The 16,694-nt window shown below is 38.6% G+C and overlaps 2 protein-coding genes across 3 annotated transcripts; both read left to right on the top strand.

Moving 5' to 3' along the window:
- The first annotated feature begins 3,482 nt into the window (after nt 1-3,482).
- On the top strand, nt 3,483-7,978 carry LOC112571026. 2 transcript variants are annotated; one of them, XM_025249805.1, is made up of 4 exons: nt 3,483-3,619; nt 4,890-5,239; nt 6,281-6,451; nt 6,831-7,978. In XM_025249805.1, the coding sequence occupies exons 2-4, from the start codon at nt 4,993-4,995 to the stop codon at nt 6,995-6,997; spliced, it is 585 nt and encodes a 194-aa protein (XP_025105590.1). In that variant the 5' UTR covers nt 3,483-3,619; nt 4,890-4,992; the 3' UTR covers nt 6,998-7,978. The 2 variants fall into 2 exon arrangements, with proteins under 2 accessions (XP_025105590.1, XP_025105591.1); XM_025249806.1 differs by having other exon boundaries at nt 6,302-6,451.
- A 2,866-nt stretch (nt 7,979-10,844) lies between these two features.
- On the top strand, nt 10,845-16,165 carry LOC112571096. The gene is made up of 5 exons (XM_025249907.1): nt 10,845-11,180; nt 12,644-12,743; nt 14,000-14,172; nt 14,846-14,995; nt 15,397-16,165. The coding sequence occupies exons 2-5, from the start codon at nt 12,703-12,705 to the stop codon at nt 15,756-15,758; spliced, it is 726 nt and encodes a 241-aa protein (XP_025105692.1). The 5' UTR covers nt 10,845-11,180; nt 12,644-12,702; the 3' UTR covers nt 15,759-16,165.
- The last annotated feature ends 529 nt before the right edge of the window (nt 16,166-16,694 follow it).

Raw genomic sequence — 16,694 nt, forward strand, 5'->3', positions numbered from 1 at the left:
TCACACACTACACACAACACACTCACATTCACACGCGCAATTATTTTATAATTATTAAGTCAATAATTCTTTATTTTAGAATAAAATAAGAATATTCGAAAATCTTTAGTTAACAGAAGGATTTTACGACATGTACACGTGAGTTGTCCCACATATTATTTATTTATTATAGCAAATTATTTTTATGGTTTTGCTTTGTCTTGCTCATCTCTTTGGTCAAAAGGACAGAAGAAGGGAGGAGAAGCCCCACTCCACCTTAAATGCGCGTGTGAAAAGCACCAGATCTCATACCGAGAACATCAGGTTACCACGCATGCTCCTCCTTGTCACTTGTTACCTGAGACAAAGCCGCCTTCAGTGCTGCAGAAGGACATACAGTGGCGCCTGTCTAAAGTTGGCGTAGTACGTGTGACCCACATTTTGTGGCACGTGGCCGCGGCAGCCCAAACTTCCGTGGGAGACAAACACAGCTTAAATTCCAGACGAGCTTTGAGGAGACTGAGACAATTACGCCTCCTTTGTTTGTGCCAATACCTTTGACCCCGCCCCCCTTCGCCAACATAGTACATGCTCCAACACACGTTCGTCACAAGGTCTCTGACACATGGTCAAACACACGTTCGTCACAGGGTCTCTGTTCCGAGTGACTGCGTCGTCTGTTCAGCATCACGGCTTATCTCCCTGCATTGCGACGTGCAAAGATGTTAAGCCACCTACAAATTCCTTAGGATCGTCGAAACTAGAGGTATTTGGACCTCAAGTAAAAACAAGAAGACCAATAGAAATGTTTTCTACTTGTGGGAATAAATCTGATCATTATGTCTTGTTCTCATTTATTGTTTGACACGTAGAAGAATCATCTAGAATGAAAGATCAGTGAAGGCGTAATGAGGAGCAGCCGAGCGCCGAGGTTGTCAGAGGAGTCAATGGTTGGTGAACATAAAAGTGTGGCATTAGACGACAAAGCTTCCGGTTAGTCACATTCTTTGTTACGGCTCGCCGAGACTAACAGCGGAGAACTTTGCAAGAGGCTAAGCGTTGGTCTTGGCAGACAGACAGCAGTCCACCTATACACGTCCATGGTAAGGGTATGTTGGTTTGGTAGGGAGACAGGCCCGTTCTTAGCCCCCGTGTAGCGAATTGCGAGGCCCTCGACACGGTTTTAATCAAAAGTGCGGGGCCCCTGACGACTATCAAAAGTGCGGGGCCCTAGGCAGATGCCTATATCGTCTGCCTGCCCCTAAGCACGGCCTTCTAGGGACAGCTCCTGACAGACGGTCAGCTGAGATCAGAGAAGTGAAAGAAGCGGTTCCCAAATTTGTGTGATTTGATGCACGGGGTACATACTGGAGGTGTCGCTAATCAGACCTGAAAATCGACTGACTAAAACCATGTCACTAACTAGAAAAGACCATCAATTGGGGCACAGAGTCAAGAACTAAAAAATGATTGGTTTTTTTTTGTTTTTTTTTTGCGAGTTGGTCCTTTTTATAGCAGTTATTAGCAAACACCTTACAAAAATATCATTTAACAGATGGAGTAAATATCTTTTCCAGTCAGAGACTGTTGATATAGGTCACGAGGCTACAGGAACACAATATCATGGCATAAACCTTGACAAGCAAAACTAAAGTAATATAATAAAAGACTATTTGAACCATTGTTTTACGCGCGAGAGCAAGCGTGACTGGCGCCCGTTTGAGCTTAGGTCCCCTTTCAAAAACAGCTGGTATTGAGCTCACGTGACTGCAAAGCATATTTTCTGCAGGTGGGTATTTCTACAGTTTGCATAATCCCAGGTTTTAGATTTCAGACACCATAATGACGCAGCCCCGTTCCCTCCCCTCTCAACCACCACACAAATACCCTCCAGACCCTCCGTTCTGAGTGTCTGCCATGTATATTTTATGCATGTATATTGTCTTAGCTTGTATCTAACTATAACTATAGAACAATAATATGAGATTGTACCACACTATTTTGCCACTTGTCGATATCATGAAGAAATAATTTCGTTGCATGCACCCACCAGCCCACCGTATTTGAATTGTATTTAACACAATATGCGGAATTCACATCTATTCAAATAAACTGACAAGTAAATGCTCATTAGATATTGCGGGATCGTGATGAGAAGACATGAAAATTTAAGTTTCTTGAACTTCTTCAGGTGCAAGATTTCTAAAAGTAATTATCATCCATCTGGTGATTGAGATTTTACCTATAATTGATAATGTCTCTGAAAATAATTCTCTCACTCAATTATGTGAACTCAAGTTTCTCAATTATCTAATGACAGTAATGGCATTCTTTATCATAAATAATCATAAGTTTTTTCCTCTGAAATACCATTAATTTTATTTAGGTAAGATTCATTTAATTGCCTTCTTGCTTCATCTCACCAAACACGCTTTTTAAAAATATTGACAGCGAAAACTCTGGCCATCTAACTTGCTACAGCAATGAAGGTTTTGTCGAACCCTATGGCTGCTTGGGAGTTTCTCTTAAAGTGAAGTGTGTGCTTTTTAGGTGTATTGGGAGGTCACAGGGCACACTTTCCCCAGATTTTCACCTGCGCTTATCGTTTCCTTACATCGCTGTTGGTGGCTGTCCTGCACGTATGTTCTAAAAACCCTTTCACTTAAAAAAGACTCAAATGGAGGTTAAAAGAAGACTCTTTAACTAGACCTTCAAGGGGCATCCGACTCATTTATCGCATCTTACGAAGATCATTATAGCAAATTTAACTCTTGAACGTTAGAATCACCTCGAGCTTTATAAGACCTCGATTATGCTGAAGTGTGTGTATATATACAAACAATACATATACAAACAAATATATTTGGCACAGGGACCTTGATTGTTAATTACGATTCAGTCTGTTTGGTTCCGACCAATTATTCAAAATTTTATTATTTATTCATATATCTAGATTAGGCTTTAAAATAACTGTTAAGAAAATATTAGAATTGGTACCTATTAATGTATATACGTCGTACTCCGTATAATGATGTGTCGGTCAGCATAAGACGATAAGGATGGCTGTGGTTCTATAAGGTTATAAATTAAAGGTACTGAACAATTCCTATGACGTAGTGACGTTGTACTCGTGGTAACGTCGTAACGTAAGGCAGTATTCACGTACTTGCTTGCGATATTGACCTGCTAATAAATACTTGATAATGATACAAAGCAACTACATTATACGATATTCTCACAACAAAATCACCTAATGACGCTTTTCTTGGAACGTCTTTCCTTTGTTTACAAGCGATAAATGACTGTAAATAATACCTAGGACAGCATATATATTACTACGGTTTTGTATAGTTCCGTTTCTTTCTACGTTAAAACTTCAGAATACAATTAATTATCACTGACTACAGTTTCTCCCCACCACTCACCCCCAACCACTGATCTCCAAACTAGTTCTATTTTATATGTTTATCGTTGTAACTTTCTCCTTGTGTCAGCCTGCAGGTTCCGGCATCGTTCTCAAGCGAAGGGACGATACTCTGGTGATAAGTTATCTGCCCGACGTATTTTAGCGCTGGTGCACCGAGAGATCTTTTTGCTGATAAATTTTGGTCTTTGATTACCACTATATTTTCAGATGAAGGTAGGTCATAAGTTTCTTAACTTCTAAAGAAAGTTAAAATCGTATTTAAAAAAAACGAATGTCCACCCGAAGCCGGACTGGGTGCTAATCGAACAACCAACCGTCAGAAGCGAAACTGCAGACGGTAATGACACTGATATTATATAACGGGAAGACTGTTATTTACTGAGGGTGGCACACTGCCTTGTGAATTAAAAGTCACTAATCGATTTGAATAAAATTCAATCAGGTGGCTTTTATATATATATACAAAAATATGGATTAAAGGGATAGTACTCGCACAAGGTGACATTTTAATGGTGTTTGTGCCAAAAGCATTTGAATTTACGTTTCCTCACAATCGGTGATGACATCCTTTTTTTTTTTTTAAATTTTAGACTTCAGCAACGAAGTATAGGTATATTTTTAAGTAAATCCTGTTTCTTATTCAGTTTTTGATTATTGGTTAACATAGTAAAGTATACTTTTAGTATTTAGCAGTTGTAGTGGCACGTACCAATATAATATACGGTCTTTGGTGGCTGTTTCTAGTAGTGACGACGTGAGTAAACATCTGTGACGAGAAAAATAAATGACGTAAGTTGAGAGTAAATAACCATTTTAGTGAGTTCAACAGGCGTAACTGTAAAGAGCGATTTAAACCATGTAAAAGAAATTTTTAAACACTTCACAAAAAATTTCTTTAAATTAGTTTTAATATTTAACTTTTTTATCGATTTGTTGTAAGTCCATGGAAAAGCTGCATCCGTTTTAAAATAATAATATAGCTCAACTATGGGGAATAACAAATGGGTTTGCAAAAAGTAAAAAGGAAGCACATGAAGTAACTTATGTCTCAACGTTCACTAGGAGATGAAAATTATGTACTCATCAATTAATATTTTAGTCTGAAGTTTTTTTAAAAATTTCCATCCTCATTCTCACCCTAACCAAAGAACTTTCATGTAAAACAAAACACTGAAAATGGTAACAGAAAATGTTTCTTATTCACTCTCTTAAAGCTGTCTGGTGTTATCATGTAATGTGCATCTGTAATGGATATTTTTAAAAACTTTTGAATACTTTTATTTTTTAAGTAGGGTTTTATGCTTCCATAAAATTATATTTGTAAAAATGAAACAATAATTTTAATGTTATTTGTCCAAGTTCATAAGAAGCAAGCATCTAAGTTCTATTTATCATTATGCATTTTCAACAGAATTTAATGTTTATTACACCCTGTCAATATAAATTTAGTTTTTGGAGTGATTGTGATTTTTTACATTTTCAGATTACAACCCTTTGGCTTGAGCAGCACATTATTCCTTTTCTATGTAGACACTGGCAAAAAGATCAGCACTTTGGAACTTGGCACATATCTATGAGCCAATGTCATGAGCATGTTGCCATTCACAGGGAGACATTCCTCTAGAGGTTTTACCAGGATTGTTCCAGAACAAACTGGCTTGGAGATTCTGCTAATGTGTTTGATGATACCAGCATTTGTCCTGTATACTGTGGCAATAGCCTCTTATGAATGGTTTGCAATTTACCCACACAGCTACTATGGTGTGTGGTATGTACGCTTCTGTGATGTTTTACGATGCCAGCTAATTCCAGCTGTTTTTAGTGATGAACCAGGTGAGTAATAGTAGTGGGTCTAGAGTGATTGTCATAAATATCTGTGACTGACTTTAACTTTTCAAATTGACTTTAACTGTTTCTCATTACTCCACTGGATTAGAGGGACAATTAGAATTATGAATAAAAATATTGTTCAGCCTTTATATATATAATTGTAAATTTACAATGATAAACGCTTAAAATAAATCTGTTTTTAATAGTGACAAATGAGGATAGTACAAAGAATACTACTCTAAAAGTATCATTGTTGATTCTGCATTGATCCTGCAGAAGGTCACAGTAAAAGGATACTTGCAGTAACGTCATTCAAGCTGCTTATGACATTTTTAAATTTCTTGTTCCATGGACGAAAAGATAAGGCCAATACATCTAAATCTGTTACACACCAAAAAAAGGATATATCAGTTGCAGCCTTTACCTCAATCAACACAGGCATATCGATCCAGTTGTGCTGTAGCTATGAAGACATTTGCCTTTGCAGGTGCGAACTGTATAGGATGAGATAATTCAATAATAAATGTGTGATTTATGTAAGGCATGATCATGCTCACGAAGGAGCACACTCTCAGTGGTTGCAAGCAAGGAGACATAGTATATGAAGGACAGATCAGGAGAAATAACTGTGCAGACAAGTAATAAAAGACAAACATAGAAAATGCAAAGAGGGATTAGGGAATAAACGGTAAGGATGGAGAGAATCATAAATCAGCAGAAAAAGACAAGCAAGTGGATTAGTTGGTAAACTCAACTATTGACATTTAATCAATAGGTAAAAAAAGGTTATAAAATAATGGATAGAAAGGGGACTATCATTTTGTTGATTGGTGTAAGAAGTAAATAGCATCTTAGTTTGTATTCCAGCTTGTAATTTTGGAGAACCATTTGGTCTTTATTGCAAACTGCTCCTTTGCCTGTTATTACATTTGTCCTTTGTTAATTTTTCTGCATCCTTGATATTTGTTTTATTTGTATGTTTGCTTTCTTTACTTTGACCAGCTGTTGTTTCATTTACAATTTCAAACATACATCATTTTTCAGCCAAGTTGGTTTTTTTTCCAGCCTGGTACAACATCTTGCAACTACTTAGTCTATTTGCACTTGGAGGGTTGGTCTTAGGACTCTATATGTTACTATTGCTGTGGCGATTCAAATCTTCACAGGTCCCATCTAGCCGACAGTTCTATACATCCATCGTCTGCATAGCAACAGGTAAAGCTTGAAAGCAACATGCCTTTCTTGGGCATGCACATGCATAAATAAAGTACAATGAACTCCCTTAGTTAACCCAAATGTCAGGAATAGTACTTGATGCCATAGAGCAAGGGTGGAAACCTTTTTTTGCACCAAGGGCCATTTTGATACTTATAACATCATTTGTGGGCCATACAAAATTATCTACTTAGAAACTAGTCTAATATATTTGGTGAAGCTGATATAAATCAAATACAGTATTAAAGGAATATGCATTGCTTTGTCTATTATATTTATAATGCATACTGTATTTGATTTATATCATGTTTTTTTCTTCTTTTCCTTCATCAGCAATAATTTTTCAGCATGTTGAAGACAGCTATGTTCTCTCTTTCAGCATTTGTGATTTCAATCAGCCTGGTTATCTTCTACACCAAAGTGAATAGCGAGAGCAAATCCTCCCTGCAGGTTGGCTGGTCCTCAGTGTTGGCACTTATCTCATGTTTTTGTGAATTGTCAGCTGGAATCATCATTATACAGTTTCCTAATAAAATTAGGAAATAATTTCCATAGGGAGAGTGGATCTAGACATGAGGTGGATTGAAGAGAGAGAGAGTGGGGGGGAATGTAGCATGATTGTGAGTCTGGGTAATGGTGTTACGTTTCTGCTACAGAGTGAGACGCACAACAGGATTGTAGAGTGCATGACGTCTTCAATGCTAGATTGAAAGATATAAACTTAATTTTTATTTTTTAAAATTTATATATATATACATACCATAGTACCATTTTAGCTTTCTAAAAGCAAAACCACTAACAGCCTTTTTATTGGGATATAATGAAATGTTAATGTAGAATTTATCCTGAGGAAAGAAACATACATTTATTCTTTCCAAACAATTTTTTCTTCAGCTGTTTTTTGTTTGTCTTTTTCGTTCCATTTATAACTGTTGATCCTCAATTTCAAATATAGTACATTCATATGCATATACATTCATTTTTCTGGATAAGCTTCTTGGCAATGTTTTGATGAAACAGGAGTTCACAGATTTTTTTTATGATTAAGGTGTTGACTTTATGTTAGTAGTCCTTGTACCCAGCTTTCAACAGCAGTCTTGTGTACATCTGGTATTGCCATCAGCTAGAGATATACTGTCATGATAAAGACAAGCTTTAGTACTTACTGTCATTACAGCATCATCATCAGCTAGATGTTGTAATAACTGCAGTAATTTTTCCTACAGCATTCAACTGTTTATCATTTATGATGTATTACTAAACGTAGTGCTTCAGACAATTGACCATTTGTAATGGAAGCTTTTATTTTGACGCCTATAGAGCAAATGTCAAGTCGAGACAATTTTGTCCCTCGTTGTATTATAGCCAAAATGGTGTATATGACTTTGAACAGTGTTGTTTTTTCCAGCTATTATACATTTTAAAATAAGATACAGAAGATAAATGGAATAGTTCAAATAGGGCTTTTTATTGTGCTGCACATATTTTTGAACAATAATAATGCAATAAAGAAGTTTCAGAGTGTCATTCTGTGGTCCTTAATGTTATTCCTTTGCATACCAACCAGGCAAGTGTTTAAACCTATCATGTACCTGATTTTGGAAGAACAATAATCTGAGCATAATAATAGGGGTTATTTTTATAGTGCCATATCCATGCCCTATGAGCAAGCTCGTGGCACTTTAAAAATTATGTTAATTTAAAACAATAATAATAATAATGATAGAGAGAAATCGAAGAAACCAACCAAGACTACAGGAAAGAAAAGGCGATAGCACATAAAAACGGTAACAATCATAATAAAAAAAGTGTGCTATATAATTAACAACTGAATGAATGCAGTACACTATATCCAACAAGTCTATTAAATTAAAAGAAATGTTAAATTATGGAAGGTAAAAATCCTGGAGACAGAAGAAAATAGAGATTTGTCTGAGCGACATGTTTCACGTTTCTGCATAAACAGAAGTAAATCAATCCATTTTGTGTAATATGATCTGCAAATGATATATATATGTATATTTTAAAGACAAACATGATATGGGAAGAGTTTCTTTCACCTTAAAAATTAATGCATTTATTGTGATCCATATTTCCTATCCATGATACCTTGAAATCTAAAAGGAAAAACCTGGGCTCTGGTGCACAACATATTGCCATGCTAATATGAAGCAGCCAGATCAAATTATCATAAAAATGAAGCAGTGTAGCTGTATTAAGCAGCCAGCATGTTTTCGTTAATCTTAAAACACACCTTTGTTGGAGATTTTTTTCAGGTACTTTTAAAGGCCAAGAGGTTTTTCTTACATTTAAATATTACTATGTAATTTTGTTAAGCACGTTTGACAAGTTGACAAGTATTTTGTTAAGCACATTTAAGTAAGTGGATAGTACAGACTGGGCTTGGAAAAGAGTGTATTTAGTAGCACAAGTTGATATCATGGATAAAATAAAATGCTCCATCATAGGTAAGACAAGATGTATTTTGAATTTTAAAATAAGAGATTTGTACTCTTTTTGAAACATGAGGCTACATTACTGGTAGATGATACTGACATGACTTAAAATCCCCCTCCCCAAAAAAACAAAATCCAAATAAACAAAGAAACATAAACTGTGGATTAGCTGGATTAATTCTGACTATTCGTTTGTACTTCTCAGTTTTTCTTTCCTAAAAAATACAAATACTTGTGTGCTGAACTCTCGAATACAGACGAAAATTGTTGGCAAAATTGCATTATATCTTTTGGTGGACCAAAAGTGTAAAGTTATGAGATTGGTGGAACGTTATCCTTTTGGAAATATTCTAGAAACATAAGCCAATCAAGTGTGATGCACCTCATGTGGACGCACCATGTCTCAAGATTATACAAGCCCGACAGACAAGAGGAAGATATATCCAAACTGTTAGACATTGTTGCCCACTTCACAAACTCAGGTTCCACTTAGGACGCCAGTCTGTCCACAAAAGATATTTTCTGCAACTAAATGCTTACTAAAAAGCTATTGAACTCTATGTTCCAAAAGAATTCAAGTCGGAAATTCATCCAGTAGTTCGTGTGGGTTTCCTAGGTTGTGCATCATGAAATCTTGCGTTCCAAGAAGTGGAAACATTATCCCAGAACACACCTTTATCCCAAATTTTGTCACGTGTGGGGTGAGGGGTGGGAGAATTTGATTGGTAGCATCTCATTTACATTAGACAGGTGTTCAAAATGCTTAGGTCGGTGGAGTTGCCGAAAGAGTATGACACGTTCACTTCGGGAAGTGTCGGATGCGCTCGACTGTTTGGAGGATGTGAGGGACTGCCCAAGGGTTCTTGTCCGCACTGGGCAAAGGATGTAGGATGCAACCAGTCAGACTCGGAAGAAGAAACAAGTGTTTGTGTAGGCTTTCATCACATTGTTTTCAGTCCATTGAAGAGCTGTGCAGACAAAGCAATGGTACAAAAGTGTGTATTTATGTGTGTTTCATAATGAACAGTTTTGTCGTGAGTAAACTTGAGTGACTCACCGATAGCGTGGATGTCTGCAGCAGTCGGTCTTCAAGGGGAGATCAAGTGACAGAACGAGGTAAGGTAACACGAATAAACTCTTCTCGTACAAAGGATTCAAACTAAACCCATTTACTTAGTAGGGGCTGTCCGGTGGAGTAGTGGTCGCTGGTGATTTCAGTAAAGTCTTGGGTAAGAGGCTTATTGGGTGGCAGTTTGGATCGTAAACAGCGAGTCTTCAGCCGTTTGCTGATGGAAAATTGCTGCAGACTCTCCTTATGTTTCAGCACAGAAGGTAGAGGGTTCCATGGCATCGTAACAAAGTTTTAGAATGTCTCCGAACGTTTCTTGGGGTGTCTTCTGGAGTAGGAAGGCAAAAACTGGACTACAAGGCCGACACATATTTGGCATTCAAGAGTGTGAAGTAATACATCTATACGTTATCAAGGCTACAGTCAATAGGAGAGAAACAGAGACCATAGGATAATTAGGATATCAATGGACAAACGTGACGTCATGAGTTTGATCTTTCTGTACATGATAATGTTGGTAGGCGTGCATCTCGATAATGTATAGGCCTATAGGGGGAATATCCACCCAGATTTGGGGACTGAGCTTTGCACGCCATTAGAAATTTAAGGTACTCGGCATAAAGGAAAAGAAAGTGATTTGTTATTATATGCAAATAAACGTTTTTAAACTGACTTGTCTCGTGCAATCAAATCTTAACGGCTGTACGTTAGCACTACCTCCCACTCTCATCCCTTTAAAACTACCCGATCAAGAACAGGTAAATATAGTTATTGCATGGCTGGCCACGTTAGCACTACGCCCAGTTTTGAGGCTGACATACAGAAACCTGTCGAGCAAGTTCTGGGCCACGGCAACAAGGCTGACTGGTTATACCCTGCAAAGGAAAGCGTCCTGCAGAAGAGCACAGCATTTTTTTTTTTTCGATGCATGACGGCCAGCAGTTCGCCTTGTTGTGTACAAAAATAACCTGTAGGTGGCTTTGTTGGACTACGTATGTTTGGGTGTGATACAGAAATCGAGACAAGACTAGATAGTCCAGGCGACAGGTTCGTTGGAATTACCCTCGACATCCATAATATTTGGGTAAACTGAAGGATATTTTAGTCCCTCTCAACCTCTCTCATTGCTGTGGTTGAGCTAAGGTCGGACGAAAACCACACATGGAGTAACTTTCAAGTTTCGAGTCGCTGGCTGTTTGGAAACGTGAGTTTTCTGTAGATATCTCTATAGACACTTAAAACTTTGCAGCAATTACAACAGAAATATTTTGATAGTTTGTAGCAATTTATTACGTGAAGATTTTTTCTCTACAAGAGCTCTTCAAACTGTTATGCCAGTATTAGTGTTTCCCTGGTAAACTAAAGTTCTTGCATTGACGACACAGCCCTGTCCCACCTTGTATGTTTTACCAGAAGGTTGTGCACTTAGACCAGTTTGTATTGAGTCGTACGGAGCAATAAGATCCAGTATTATGTCACTCGTACATACATAAAAACACACAGATACTTACATATGTCTATATATATATATATTCTTAGAAGGTATGTGTATTAGAGCAAATGAGAGAAGGTGTGTGTGTGCCCCGCGCTCCCATGCATATGACCGCATATATGAAAATGTTTAGTAGTCTGGAAATTTCAAAGTCCGGCATACATAATAATTAAAAGTTCTGGCAAATTCAACAGTACGACTGTGGCATGCCAAAAGTAGAGTATAAAGGTCAAGCTAGTTCGAAGTAGAACTGTAGCCAATCCCTTAAGCAAAGCGTGAAACAGATTCAGCGTCGGCGCAATGCACGATTTCATGACTGCTCTTTACCTGAAGGGGTTAAACATAACAGGATGAGGTGATGCCAGAACGATGAGCTTGACTCGGTGACAAAGCAGATTTCATACGAGTTTTCCACAAGTTGAAACGTTTCTAGGCGGGGATTTAGCCATCAATTTGCAAGATTTCCTTCAGCCCTGCATTCGAAAGCTCATGAGGTATGCGTGCTCGCGGAAGAACGCTTGCGTCATTATAGTTGCGTGCGGTACCCTCTAGTAAACAAACACGTAAACAAACACGTACACACACACGCACAGCTCTGTCTCGCTTTCTCGACCGTCCCTTCCTTCTCTCCTTAGAGCAGCAATCAAGGGGACGGGTATCAGACGTGACTGACGATAACATTCGGGCTTTTGGAGTTTAATTCTGACGTAAACGCAGGCGAGACACGACAGTTGAGCTGATCATGATGTTGTCCTCAGTAACTGTAATGCTTGTGATGCTTCTGCCCGCGTTATATGTAGTGGTATATGACCTTGATTTTATAAACAGACCAATCGAGGGATTGACTACACTCTGAGCCAAAGTGTTCTATTCCGGCATATCTTTCTGTGACCACAGCAGAACACATTTTACTTTTCACGCATGAATATGTTTTTGAGTGTTTAGGACACAAAGGTCCAAATTTAAAAAATATCTTAATACATATGAAAGCATTAAATGTACCCAATATGTATTCTTATCACTTTACTACACTCTAGAATACATTTGAACTTGTGTAAGAATATGCCTTTTTGGAACAGAAGTGTTCAGAAATAGATAACTTGAGATTAAAGTGTGTTTAATCATTCACTCTTTCAAATGTTTACGTATAATCGATGGAGTCTGTCCACTTGTAGGAGCTGCTGGAATCGTGCAAATATACTTCTTCGTGCTTTGAGAGTTCTTCACAGCTGTCATGGCCAGCGTTTTTGGACCGGCTGCCACCCCTTTCCTCGGGTGAGTGGTTGTTAGAGCATGGACGACATGTCGGTCACTACTCGACAGACAGCTACGAGAAAAGAGCTATATGTCATGTGTAATATTTATATATATGTATAATATATTATGCAATTAACGTGTGATGGATGAACTGCATCGTGTATTTGCAATCTTTGATAATCTTTCCATCTACAAAATTGCTCCCGAGCCAGCGCCGTTCCCTTAAGCTCGATATGTCCACCATTCCAACTTTGTTTCATAATCTCCTAAAATCTCCATATTGATAACACCTTTGTGGCAAGTCGTATAAGTGAAACAAGTCTTCATCTTGCGCCATCTCAACTATTTTTGTTGCTGTTCAATGGGAGTTAAGCAGGATGCTTTGGAAGATTTTCAGCACTAGACACAGATTAGCGTCCCTTGTATCAAGGAAAGTAAGCAGTAAACGCCACAGAAAATTTCATAGAAGCTCACATGAATGCAATGTTCACGATGAAGTGGAATTTAAGAAAGGTGACCCCGTGACCCTTTGTGTGTTTGTTTGTTTGCTTGTTTTTGCCATGCCAGCACTTCACTATTGCTTCCTGGAAGATTACAAAAGTGAAATGTCTTCTTGCAGTCTTCATGTATGTATAGTGCTCAAATCAACAATGGGGGGGGGGGGGGGGGGAGGGGAAGCACAAATAACTACATACTTGAGTAAAATTATTCACTGAAAAGGCTGTTACCTCGGGTTTTCTTGCAGTCGCATCTCACTGCACATTGTGAAGCGAGATTGTGATGTATTAGGGAACTATATCCGGCAGCGCAATGGAAAACCTTTTGTCATTTAATTAGTATTTTTTGTTTATATCGGTGTCCTATGCAACATCCAATCAGCATTTAGCAATTTACTTAGTGTCATGCAATTTCCTGCTAAATTAACCGATCTGAGTTCAAATAGTGTTGAGGGTAAGCGTTGTATAGGAATGGAACCTGTTCACAGTGCTGGCTGGCAGTTGGATATTTTTTCTCTGGTACCCTGGTTTTATAATTTCTTTAATAATTGGCTAACCCATCCACGACATCTCAGTACGAAGTCACCTCTAAGGATAAGAGCATTTATTAATGAGACAAGCATGCAAGACTGTTTGCTGGACGGTTGCATAAAGCGTTTACTAAACTTGGCCAAAGGTTGGTCTGTATATGTCCGGTTATCAAACTGACTTGCAAGTAAGGAAACTTCACTCGTTGTCCGTTAGTCTGCAATACTCGTTAATTTCGTTTGATGGCAGATGCATCGCGCTGCTAGCAGCGGAGATCCTGACCATCATCGCCTTCGCATCGCCATACTGGGCCAGTGACGAGAGCAAGTCATTCGGCTTGTGGCGGAAGGCACAGTGCGCGCAGAAAGAAGTTCTGTATCGCCAGGACTGCTTACGATGGGATTTTCCGTGGTATGGCGCTGGTAAGAGATGCTTTCTCCTGTCATAAATCCTCCTCCACCTCTTGCCACATCGTCATTGTCCCGCCTATTTGCTTTCCTTCTTTGTATCCTTGTTTATAATAATGTGATATTGCATACTATGGTTGTATTAAACACAAATCCATGACCTTTTGTCAAACCAGAACGCATCCAGAAAACTTTAACAAATGTTGCAGTATGGATAGAAATTTCTTTGACTATGACTCCCCCCGCCCCTGCCCCCACAAGTGTATTTGTTTTTGTTGAGTCTTTTTCTCAGAGCATTGAGAAAGACATTTTTTCAAGGTGAGGGGAATTTAAATTAAATGACGATGAATTTAAATTAAATGACGATTGTGTCCGGTCAAATGTCACTGGAAAGCATTACTTCAAATGTTTCCTATAATAATAATGATGGAATTAAAACTTTTTCTATCCTGTTTTTTGTGAATTTATAGATCCTTACCTCGTTTTAGTTGTTAAATAAATCTACGATTTGCTTGCGCGTTTAAATGCGCGATTGCGGTATCTAAGAAAGGAAGGAAAGAAAGAAAAGGTGTATGTGGAAAGATTGAGGAGGAGGCAGTAAAGAGAAAACAAGTTTGGATAAACAGGGGAGAGAGAGAGAGAGAAAACGATATCCTTATTTAGCGTATTTCATGGTCTGTGACTTTAGCCTGGCAAGATGCAGTGAGGGCGATGGAGTGCCTGGCCATCATCTTCTTCGCTATCCCGCTCATCATCCTGCCCGTGTACATCTACGTGGCGCTGGGCTTGTATTACCGCTGTCTCATGGGCTGCATGGCCGTCTCCGTGCTGCTGGCCAGTGAGTTGTTAGCAACAACGGCAATAAGATACACCACGACAACGATGATGGCGACGATTGGCGTTTTTACTATATGATAGTTATCATTTGATGAAATAATACAATAATAATGATGAGTGCCAAAACCAATGAAAAGACATCCAATCTATATTCTAATTTTGTGAAGAAATTAGTCTGTAGTTAAAAACGATATTTAATAGCCATTCAACAACAACAGCAGCAGCACAACAACGGAATGTGCTGTTCTATTTTTCTTCAATCCCTTCAACCTCCCCCTCTCACAAACAAAGCGGATTTTTAAAAATGGAATCTGCACATAGATTCATGTTTCACTTGCCTCTAGGTAGCTTACCTCTTCTTCTCTCATCTCTCCTTTTGTTCTTTTTGTCATCGCCTCTCAGGTGTGTGCAACATCATCGGCGTTATCATCTACGGCGTCCACATCGGGTCCAACGAAACGTGGCGCATCGGCTGGTGCCTCATCGTCTGCATCATCGGCGGGGCCTTCGGGCTCATCTCTTTCATTATCTTTCTCATCGCCACTATCAACAAGCCCAACTACACGCCGGAGCAGTACCTTCTGTCCGGGTCAGGGTTCTTCGTCGATCCCGACCGCAACCGCCTGTATGTGGTGCAGACTGAAGAGCCCGTCAAAGCCTACTCTATCTACGATGGAGCGTCGCAGATTCAGACTCACCCCTCTCCCACCTTTGGCACGTTCTACGAAGCTCAGATAAACCCGGCTTTGGAATCGGATGACTGAGAGACAACTGCCACTTAGTTCCACCACCCACCCGTGCCCTATTCTCAGTACCCAGAGACATGTCCCAGATTACACTTCTAAAGTGTGGAAACGCTTTAGCGAGTAGGCATCATACCCATCGAGGTTTTTGTTGTTTATTAACGCTTTTCGCTTCCTTATATTTTACTGTAGATAAAATAGATATTCCAAAATGCATATTCCAGAATTCCACCTGGTCCTTTTTAATCATACACCGTAGCAATAACGAAAGACAAAACATGAAAATCTTATTAAAACTGTTTGCGAAAAGTTTAAGATTTTGGACGTAAGCATAAATTTAAGAAAATGGTTTTCCAGATCGACGCCCTATTTGTTATAGTCAGAGAAATAAATGGGTACTGAGTTTGTAATAAACAAATTCTTTCTTTCGTGCTTCTTGGTTGTTTATAGAGATTTTTGCTTCACTAGGTTTTCCCACACATCCAATTACGACCAATCTCTACATACTTTTACGTACTCTCACTCGCTTTAACACGATGTCAGACAAAAAAGCTGTTCTCTCTCTCTCTCAAACACAGACGAACAGAGAGAAGGCAATTATCTGTTTTCTTTCTCTTAGTTCTTTTAATTCTCAGTAAATGTCTCGCTCTTTCTTTACACCACCATCCCCACCGAAAAAAACCAAACAAAGGAAATAGCGAAGAGTGCCAGAACTACTCAACCATGAACCTTATCAGCCACCCAAGCAAAGTCATGCTAAAGGTAATACAGAACCACATCAGTACCACCGCGGAGGAACAGACTTCAGACCAGGTATCCAATTGAGCAGATCTTCATCTGTCCCATTCTTATAGAGAAGCATGACGAACGACTGATATGACTTATCAGTAACACAAAAACACAATAGGAAAACATAAAACAGGAAGGGAAGTATCGAGATTCAAGTTCAAGAGAAGC

The sequence above is a fragment of the Pomacea canaliculata genome, linkage group LG8 (assembly GCF_003073045.1).
Source record: "Pomacea canaliculata isolate SZHN2017 linkage group LG8, ASM307304v1, whole genome shotgun sequence".
NCBI lineage: Eukaryota > Metazoa > Mollusca > Gastropoda > Architaenioglossa > Ampullariidae > Pomacea > Pomacea canaliculata.